Source organism: Octopus bimaculoides, chromosome 24 (assembly GCF_001194135.2).
Source record: "Octopus bimaculoides isolate UCB-OBI-ISO-001 chromosome 24, ASM119413v2, whole genome shotgun sequence".
Classification (NCBI taxonomy): domain Eukaryota; kingdom Metazoa; phylum Mollusca; class Cephalopoda; order Octopoda; family Octopodidae; genus Octopus; species Octopus bimaculoides.
In genome coordinates, this window is record NC_069004.1 from 20,784,058 (window position 1) to 20,795,304 (window position 11,247).

The window sequence follows — 11,247 nt, forward strand, 5'->3', positions numbered from 1 at the left end:
AGCCATCTGTCAATGGCACAAAGTGACATCAGGGAGAAAGAGATGAATGGATTTGTGAGAAAAGCCAGAGCAAAGAGTGCCCCAGAAGGTGATGGTGTCTCATATAAAGTGTATAAATACTGCAATCATCTATGAAAGAAGCTCTTTGTTTTGCTCTGACAGCTTTGGTGTAAAGAGAGGATTGGTGTAAGGCAGAAGGCATATACCTGCCAAAAGAAGCCAATGCAGAGACAATAAAATAGTTTAGGTCAATATCCTTATTGAATGTGGATGGCAAGATCTTAATGGGAATTCTCTGAAGAAGAACAGTGACATATCTGCAAAGCAATGGATATGTTGATGAATTTGTTCAAAAGGCCAGAATCCTTGGAATCCCTGGATGCGTTGAACATTGTTTTTCGATTTGGAAAGCAATCCAGGATGCTAAACAGAACAAGGTAAGTTTGAATGTGGTATGGCTTATCTAGTTAATGCATATGGTTCAGTGCCACATGAATTACTGCTGAGAGCCATGAACCACATTCCAGAGAAAGTAACAACACTAATGAGGGTATATTATGACAGTTTTGAGATGAAGTTTACAGCTGGAAAATTTACAACAGTTGACACCAATTGGAGATTGGTATTGCTGCTGGCTGCACAATATCTGTCATGGGGTTTATCCTAGTCATGGAGATGATTTTTAAAGCTGCAGACTTTTTGGAGCAAATGGCCTACGTACAATCACCTAAGAAGGCCTTCATGGATGATGTGACTCTTCTGTTGACAGACAAACAATTCAAGCAGAGTTCCCTCTTGATGCTAGATGAGCTGATAAAGTGGTCAAGGATGTGATTCAGAGCAAAAAGTTGCATTGTCTGACATTTATTAATGGAATGCAGAAAGAAGTTAAGTTTAAAATAGCAGGAGAAAGCATTCCAACAGTCAAGGAAGAATGTGTTAGGAGCTTAGGGTGTGTATATGCTGGAACATTGTCAGATAGGAGTCATGGAATGTAAATTATGAAACAAACCAAGAATGGACTAACAGCAATTAATGGATCAAAGTTACCAGGTAAATATAAAATATGGTGCTTACAGTTTGGCTTGTATCTGTGCCTTACATGGCCACTTTTAACATACGAGGTGGCATTGTCGTGAGTTCAAATCTTTGAGCAAAAGTGTAAAGTGTTCATTAGAAAGTGATTAGTCCTACCTCGAATATTGAGCAGCTCAGCTCTCTATCGTAAAAGAAGGTCATTACAGTTACCACTGGCATCAATAGTTGAAATTTATAAAGTAGGGAAGGTTCAAATGCTAACGATGCTGAGAGAGTTGAAGGATATAGAAATCAGGTGTCAATAGTCAAAGTTTATAAAGAATGGTGATGATGCTGAGAGTCGAAGGATATAGAAATCAGATGTAATCCACCAGATGTAAAAACTGCCAGGAAGTGGAAAGCAGAAGCAGAGACTGATTACATCCTGTCTTCACTTAAACACTGAAATATGGTGGGTGCAATGCAAATTCCTCAAAAAGGGCTTAGATTTGGCACAAATTGGTTCAGACCATTTGCAAGCATGTTGCTGAACGAACGCAGATCTGTTGTGAGCAACAGTGTCAACATGTGAGAAACAGAGAGAAGAGAGCTTCATTTGATTCAATGCTCTAAACAAGGACAAATGATGAAATGGGAGGAACACGTTGTTGAAAGAAAAATAAGTTGGAATGAAATATGGAAGTGGACTACATCATGTCTAAGTTTTCTGATTTGTTCATCATATGATGTCTTGCCTACAAACCTAGTAATATGGAATGTATCAGAAAAAGATATATGCAGATGTGGAAAAGTCAGAACACTGGAACATATTCTTTTCAGCTGTTCACTGGCATGAATAGATATACATGGAGACACAACCTAGTCCTTAAGGTTATTTTCAATTCTATAAAGAACCGAATTACTCTCATCAAAAGTGGCAAAAAACCACTGAAAGAACCAACCAGAGATTTCATTACTTCCATGCGCTCAGGACAGCAGATCCATTTGAAGAAGAAGAAACTTCCTGTGAGTGACGAAAAGTGGAATGGCTATTGGGAGGTGGCTGCAGATTTACCAACGATTCTTTCCTATTCCAGCTACAAAGAAACCGGATATCATAATATGGTGTGAAAGAAAGAGAGTGGTAAATCTGGTTGAGTTAATGGTTCCTCATGAAGATAACATGGATGCCACTTGGGCTTGAAAGATTGACGATTATAAAAACCTCCTCGAGGAATGTGAAGATGCAAGTTGGAAAACAGAGCATTTTCCAGTCAAAGTCGGATGGAGAGGATTCATTGGACGCAGTGTGAGACGACTGTTGTTATCGTTAGGCCTAACTCACAGTAAAGCAAATACCACCATGAGTGATATCCAAGCTACATTTGAAAAGGCAAGCCATGGGATTTGGTTAAAAAGAGACAGTGAGCAATGGTTTGAAGAATATTGAGCAAAACCTGATAACCAGTTAATCTAGCAAGTGAGGCCTCATTTCAGTGAGGAAGGGGTTGCACGATGATGCCATTAAGAGGTAGGCCCCAAACCGGCACGCATTATCTCCTGATAACCCCATAAACTTGCTAGCATCCGCTATGTGGAGTTTTCAACTGGTAGCACTTGCAAAAATCTGATATATAAAATTGTGAATGTGTGTCTGTCTGTGTGTCTATGTGTGCATCACTAAAACTCAGAAACTACCCTGGAGAGAGGAGTTTCAGAAAATTCACATGATCTGACATTTTTATCTCATAACTTTCAAGAAAATGTGTATCTTTTAATGAAAATTTATACAAATCCCTTTCAAACAGCATAGATTACAATTATAAAGAAATTTGTGGGGAAAACTTTTTTCCCATTTTTCTAAACCAGAGCTTTTGAAATGATGGGAGTTGTGGTGGTGATGGTGGGGGGCATCTTTGTATGTAAAAGTTTTGAAAATTCTTTTTATTTACTCTTCTCCCTCATCATCCCACTTCAGACCTATTTTGGCCAATTTTTTTGCAGTTCAAAACCATGGGAAGAGCATTTTCGGTAAAAAATTTTTTAAAAAATTGTTAGTATTTTCAGAGGGAAAAGTGATTTAAGGGCAATTTGGCTGTTGTTTCTAGCACATCCAAAGACAACCCTCCTCGTTTCTTTATCACTCTTGCATTTATTGATGTTTTTCAATATTTTTTCCCCATAAATACATTTATACGCTATAAAAAAAGAAAATTTGAGAAATTATGGGTTTTTTGCAACCACATTCCCTGCCCCTAATTGTTTCTGTTTAGAAATGAAAATATTGGAGAGCCTGAGAAGGTCATTGCTGGCATTTATCCACAGTGATGAAAAAAAATTACGGAGATGTACTTGCATAGCAAGTGACTTGATTTGAGATCATGTGCTGAAACAAAAACAATTGCAGCATGGGAGATGTCTGTAAACTATTCAAAAACACAAATTCCATTAGTTTCACTTCAACATTAAAACTTCATTTGTGTCAAAATATTTTCGTTGCTTTGAAACTGTGACCTGTTCACTGACAAAACTTCACAAAAGTGATACAGCATGAAGTTTTGTCAGTGAGCAACACACACACACACACACACACATTCATTGCCTTTCATTTGTATGTATGTGTATCTGTGTGTGTGTGCGAGTGTGTATCGGTGTGTGTGTCACTGTTGTGTTTGGAAACTGCAAATAAGGTGCAAGTTTTGAGTATATGTCAGTAACTTTTTGTGTTTTTTCTCTTCGTCTTCTAATAGTAATTACCCAACTTTCTTCTTACAGCTATCCCATGTTCAAAAATTATATGTGTATTTAAAAAAATTTTCATTCAATAAATAATGTTTTTACTGACATATACATTAACAGTGAATTAAAACTTAAAAGAGAAAGTGAGAGACTTTGCAAATGAAAATGGAATACTCTGCAGTGAATGCAATGAATATTTAAATTTGTGATGAATTGGATACAGTGAATAATTAAATTTGCAAGAAATTGGAGTTTAAAAAATTCAATAAACTTAAGAAATCAAAATTATAGGAAATTTCTTAGAACATGAATTTATAAAAATATTTCCAGACAGTCAACCCTTTAATAATTGCTTTTTTTTAGTACTTTTAGTAATTGTTACATACCTAATTAATAAGCAGCTTTCTCCATTATAGTATAGATTTCACCTTGTTTTCTAAAGAGTTTATTTAAAATTAGACAAAAATATCATTGGACAAAAAGATGTCAGATGAAAAGACATCGCACCATATATATATATACGAGGTCTGTTCAATAAGTATCTGAACTGTTGCCATAGCAATGAAGCTAAAGCACACAGAGTGAAGCCACTTGGCACAGATTAACCTTGAACTCCATTGTGCATGCGCACTAAGTTTAACATTCTAGATCAATTCCACTGTTTACAGCAGTGCTTGGAAGGAACATGTGTAGCATGTAATCATCGCATTGACCATAACAGAGAAAGTAGTCATGGCGATACCTGCTCAGAGGCCTATGCAAGGTTGCAGAAAGTGTATGTAGAGGAGTGTATGAGCCGCACACAAGTGTGCAAGTGTTTCAGATGTTTCCAAGTTAGCCTAAAAATTGTTGATATTGATGAAGTTCTAGGAGACCTGCTACCAGCAGAACTGAGAAAAACATTGCAAATGTGCATGTAGCTGAGGGGAAATCGTCGAATCACCATCTGTGAGCTATCAGAGAATGTGCAGATCAGTTACAGTTCAGTTCAATCCATTATCACTAAAGATTTGGGTATGAGATGTGTGTCTGCCAAGTTTGTGCCAAAACTGTTTTCAGCTGACCAAAAAGACACTCGGGTTTCAGTTGCACAAGATCTCCTTGATTGTATTCAGAATGATAAAAACTTTTTGAAAACTACGTAGGCCTCTGAGCAGCTATCGCCTAGCTTTTGGCAAAATTTGATGCAGATTCTCTGCTCAGATTTCTCTGCCATGATCGATGCAATGATCACACACTACACACATTCCTTCCATGCACTGCTGTAAACAGCGGAAGTAAGCTAGAATGTTAAAACTTAGTGCACTTGCATAGCAGAGTTCAAGGTCAATCTGTGCCAAACAGCTTAACTCTGTGTGCTTTAGTTTTGTTACCATGGCAGCAGTCCAGATACTTATTGATCAGACCATATATATATTATATATTTCATCTTTTTGTCTCCCTGTCTGTGTATGAATAAAAAATTTATTTATTATTCCATTTCAGCCCAGAAAACATCTATTATCAACAAAATCACTGAAGAACGAAGAAAAATAATATAAATATATATATATTTTAAATTTTGCCCATCCACCCTTAAACCTCAAACCCCAAGAAACCCAACTTTTCCTTTTTTCATATACATTTACTGCTAAGCTGCCTTTCAATTGACAAAAAGAAACAACAAAAAAACCCTCCTGTGGTGCTTCTTATATCTCAACACAGCTCCTACCACCACCACTCACCATCTCCATTTCCACCATCATTACCATCCTGTCCATCTTAAGAACAAAGTGGATATATTTATTGTTATTTTGGTTTGTTTTTACCATCACCACCAAGCTCAATACCACCAGCACTTGCCACCACCACCAACTACCACCAACAGCCACACCTTCATCTTCAGTACCACAATCCCTAGTGGTAGTGCATCAGCTGGTATTATTTTGATAAGTTCAATTTAATTGTTATTTAGGTTTCTAATTTCCACCCATCCATCCATCTCTACACCATCTCCACTTTCACAACCATCACAACCATTCCCAAAATGGACATCCCAGAAAACTGGTTATGGATGGTAGTTGTAGGATTTGTCATTGCCTTTGTTCTGGCATTTGGCATCGGTGCTAATGATGTTGCAAACTCCTTTGGTACTTCAGTTGGAGCCAAAGTTCTGACTCTAAAACAGGCCTGCATTCTAGCTACAATTTTTGAAACTCTTGGTGCCATTTTGCTTGGTAAGGAACAGTTTATTTCTTTTCCTTTACTTTTTTTTTGTTATTTTTGTTTCTATTTTATCCTTCTTGTACTCTTTTATCTTCATCATTGCCGCCTTCATTGTCTTTTAGTTCTTCATTCTAAGTCAATCTGTAATGCTAATCCTATGATAAAATACACTCTATGGAGTAAAGTGGCTGGTAAGCAAACACTGATAGTGTAGGCTTGACAACCCCTTTCATCTGGCCAAGGATATAAAACCTCTCTATGGTACTGATGCTTGTGATTGTCAATAGAAAAGGCATCAAGCTGTAGAAACCATACTAAAATATGAAACATGCAAGAAATGTCCTTGATTTGGTCAAGAAAATCAATAACTCTGAATGAGGGCCGACCTGATGTGTGATGAGCCATTAACCCATGTCAGTACTGAAAAGCAGGATTACAATTATGATGGTGGTGATGTGTGTGTGCGTGTGTGTGTGTGTGGCTGGGTGGTCCTGAAAATTCAGTATTTCAATATGAAACCATTGAGAATGACAAGCAAGAAAAGAGTGTGTGTACTGGTCATCCATTACATTTAAAAATATTGAAGTGACCAGGCATTGAATCTTCATGCTTCTTTGTAGAATAATATCTGGTACCTGAAGAATTATGTCTGTAGAGAATTATTGTAGCAAAAATACTTGGTGAAATCTCAGCATTGAACTTGATCCCACACAGATATTTGATAACTTTCTGGATGTACATTATCTTTGTCTACCACTCCTTTTATTTTCTGTCCTTCTTCACCCCATCACCACTGCCCTTCACTTGATCACTTCTAAGTGCAGACCCTGAGGAATGATGTCTGTGTGGATCAAAATCTGGAATCTGAGGAATTGTTGCCTGTTTCAGTCACAGTGCATAATCAGGTTACTTGAAGATTTTGATAAGTTCAACTGTTGTGAAGATTGAAAAATTTGACATTTTGGGTCTGTAACTAGTATTAGAGGGTGAGGAAACAGGCAGAAAAACTGGTGTTGTGTTTGGGTTTGTGGACAAGGAAGTGATAAAAAGTTTGAAGAAGTAATGGGCGGGGATCGGAAAGTTTGGTGAAGGAGGAGGAAGCAAACATTAGAGAGAGAGAAGATGGAAGGTGGCAGTTTAGATCAAAAGTGCTATTGAAGTAATGGGGAAAAGAAAAGAAGTGGAAGTAAAGAACATGCACACCCAGAAGCTATTGAATATCAATGTAGGACTTACATTAATGTAATGGCATTATCATTTAGATGGGAATTCTTGCTTCAATAATCCTTACAAAAATAGAAAAGAAACTTATTAAACCTTTATTACCATATTTCTGTTGAAACATACTGCCTTTATTTCAATTAATTTTGAAAAGAATAAAGAACTTAGTAAAATAACATTGTCATAATTAAGATAAGACGTAGAACATAAATTAATAAGAAATTTTGAGGGAAGATATTAATTTAGATCATTTTAAAAGAGGAAGTTTATATCATAGAACCAAGGATGGCTTCAGGCAGTTTGGTGTCAAAAGAGTTAACACAAACTATAAGAACAGACATAAAAGTATAAGCCTGTAGATTAACCTAGGCTCTTGACACTAAACTGTTTCTATACTTGCTCAAAATAGAGTGTTTGCCACTTCAAGATTGTAAGTTGGGATCAGAGAAAGATTTGGCTCCTGTCTCTTGTATGTCAGGCAAAGGCTTTGAGGCTTCTCTCATGGGTGTTGCCATATATACTTGGCTATAAGTCGCCCTTTCTTTCCCTGAAATTTTCACCTAAAGTTGGGATTGCGACTTATAATAACATCGTATAAAAAAAAATTTCAGATATTTTCTAGGTACAAGCCATGTCTGAAGTTCTGACACTTAGAATAACTGAAAAGGATAAAATTTTACATTATAAACAACAGTTTCTAAAATGCATCGACTTAATGGGATAACAATTGTTGTAAGTCATCTTCAGCTTACTGAAAGCTCAGTTACCGAACAACAACTATGTTGGCGTGATTCCTAATTGAACTTTGCTCTCCAACAGAAAAGGTCACTGCAACTTATAGTTGGGTCAATGATAAAATTCTTGATTTGAACGTTGTAAGTTGGTGTGGGGTGGGGGTGTCTTATAGGTGAGGGCATTTTATAGTCAAGTATACAGTAGTTTTACTTTATATGATAGTTTTCCAACATAGCCATATGGTTCTTGGCTTTATAATACAATATAGTCACTTCTAAGTCATCTAGATAATGAAGTACCATCTAGATAATGGTACTTCACTACTGAAATGAGGGATCATTGGAAGCTATGTTTTTCTTAACATTTTTCTCATATTTCTCAAGCATACACTTGCATATTGATGCAGAGATATTCACATATGCTTATACACATATGCTTATACACAAACATGCACATTTAAACATACGTATACTTATATAGCTACACATACACACACACTCTCATTTTTACAACTTTGAAACCAGGATTCTCGTTATTTCTGTCTAGGTGCACGAGTTTCAGATACAATACGAAAAGGCATGATAGATGTGACACCTTACAATGGGACTGAGGAGGTCCTGATGATGGGTAATGTTGCCAGTGTCACGGGTAGGTATTATGTTGTTATTTTGAGTTCAAATCCTGATTAAGTTGACTTTTCCTTTCATATTTCTGCTGCTGAAATTAAAACTTTTAATAAACTTCTGTTGTTTGAATAAGTTTGTGTGCCATGAGGGAATATGAATTCTAATATTTCAGACAGAGTCCTTGACAGGTAACCTAAAGTATTAGACTGAACCCTTGATATATTAGTAACATATTTGGACATGATCCTTAACCCTTTAGCATTCAATTCACCCATATCTGGTCCAAATATTTTGCCTGTTTTACATTAAAACTGACCAGATCAAACCTCTCACACCTACCCTACAATGTCATTCTTAAAATATACAAATGTACCATTGAAATCCTGAAGCTACAATGTAATCAGTGATTAATTCAAAACAATATGAATAAATAAGCAGAACATTTGACAAAGAAATCTGAATGCTAAAGGGTAAATGTATTTTGCTTTCCTGGAGTAGGGAAGGCATGTCATTAATGAGGTTGCAAATATTGAAGAAAGGGCTTTGATAAACCTAGCTGATTGACTGACTGAATGATTAGTCAAACAGATGATTAGTTAACTTGATAATTCCAGCATATTTTAAAGCACCCTTGATGTCAATATTAATGTTTGAGCAAGGCTCTTGATGCATATTATTAACATTTTGAACAAGGCCCCTTGACAAGGAAGTCTAATGTCAATTCACATCTTCCCACAGCATAGAAAGTTGTTGAAATCTGTCAAGCTCTCCAGATTATCTTTGCACATATCATTATCATCATCATTGTAACATGAAAGTCTTTTTTCTTCTTTTTTCCTAGGTTCCTGCTTCTGGCTTCTCCTTGCAACGTTCCTCCGTCTTCCAGTTTCTGCCACACACAGTATAGTAGGGTCTACCCTTGGTTTTGCCCTAGTTGCTCATGGTTCAAAAGGAGTGAAATGGTCAAAATTAGGAATTATCAGTAAGTAATTTATAAGCCATCCACCACCACAATCACAACCACAAACCCATCTTTCATATTAGACAGGATATTTTTCTCTTTATGTTTATTTCTTTCCCATTTTGTCTAGTACTTTTTTTTTTTTAGTATCTAGTTAATGTAGTGTATTCAGCCTCCACTGAATGTTGCAGATGTTATAAAGTACACTTCTTTTTTAATGTATGTTTTCATTCTTCATGTGTCTCAATATATCCAGTTAGTTGTCAGGGATGAATTAAGGTGCAAGATCAACTATGAATATTACCTGTGATAGACGAGCATCCTATCTGGATGGTGGGTACTGGGATGGAGGTTTATTTCATATGTATTAAACATCATCATCATCATCATCATCATTTAATGTCTGTTTTCCATCCTGGCATAGATAAGACAGGGAGCCACACCAGGCTCCCTTTTCTATTTTGGCATGGTTTCTACAGCTGGATGCCATTCCTAATGCCAACTACTCCTCAGAGTGTACTGGGTGCTTTTTAGGTGTTAGCAACACAAGTGCTTTTAATGTGGCAGAACCAACATCGGTGCTTTTTATGTGGCACTAGTGTACATTCTGCTGTGGTGGATAAGTCTTCTTGAGTACAACAAGGCACTAGATGTCTTGGTCCTTTTTTATATCCTTCATAAGGCTCAGTGTCTTGATATCAGTAGTCTAAAGTTTTGTGTGCTTCCCAAGGCACAAAGAGAGTATCGTTATTAAATCATATGCTTTAATGACCAGTGAATGATCCTCTATGTGGTCATTCAACTTGCTTGAAATAGCAGTCAAATTTCAACTTGAATCATATCTTAATGAAAAAAATGCTTATGATTACCTTAGGAGTTATCAATAAGTTATCAATAACCCATTCATGAAAACCACAACCTCAACCCCACCTTTGAAACCTTAAAATTAAAATAGAAAATGTGTGGATTTTGGCTAGAATGCTTTTGATCATAGGTTTGCTCAATCAGGGATGATGAATATATTTTTCCACTGTTTTATTAGTTTATCAAGGAAGAGTCTGTCCCCTTGACCTTTGCAGACCCTCCAAGATTTTCCAAGACCAATGGGATCAGTGCAATTATTGAATGGTTGCAAGTCAATACATGCTGGGAAAATGTGTACAAGGAGAGAATTCTAGAGTCAATGTTCTGGGAATGAAGAACTGGACATGGGATTAGTGTGTGGCCTGGGGGAGTGGGGAAGAACAAAGATAAAATGAAGATTGATATCTGGAGCTAAACAGCAGCAAAACTTACTATAGCAAAAAAAAAGACAAGGAGAAAAAAAATGGTTGTGTGGTTAAGAAGTTTGCTTTGCAACCACATGATTGTGGGTTCAGTCCCACTGCATGGCACCTTGGGCAAATGTTTTCTACTATGAGGAGATATCCAAAAGTAACTGGGAACATTCTCTGTGGGACAAACCCATTGTAGTTCAGGTTTCCGCTGATAGAAGCCATTTGATGCAATCCTCAGGCATAAGTCTGCTGACCGTTGCTGTTGTGTGAAGTTGTACTGTCACATAGTACATCTTTGTTTTGCAGTGCTTCTCCTCTGTTGATTTTTGTGATGGCTGAAACGAAAGAAGAGCATATTTCCATGAAATTCTGTTTTCTGCTGAGGAAAACAGCAGCCGAAACACTTGTCATGCCTCAGCTTACAAGACCACTGCCATGAACAAAGCACAAGTTTAATAGTGGTTTG

At 36.8% G+C, this 11,247-nt stretch overlaps 1 protein-coding gene across 3 annotated transcripts in view; it reads left to right on the forward strand.

Annotated features, from left to right (window-relative positions):
- The window catches only part of LOC106876782 (sodium-dependent phosphate transporter 1), a 204,552-nt gene that overhangs the window by 122,479 nt on the left and 70,826 nt on the right, over positions 1-11,247 (forward strand). For all 3 annotated transcript variants that reach the window (XM_052976433.1, XM_052976432.1, XM_052976434.1), the window contains exons 3-5: positions 5,242-5,972; positions 8,464-8,565; positions 9,385-9,525. In XM_052976433.1, the coding sequence (XP_052832393.1) occupies positions 5,783-5,972; positions 8,464-8,565; positions 9,385-9,525 (433 nt within the window). In that variant the 5' untranslated portion in view covers positions 5,242-5,782. The remainder of the gene's footprint in view (positions 1-5,241; positions 5,973-8,463; positions 8,566-9,384; positions 9,526-11,247) is intronic.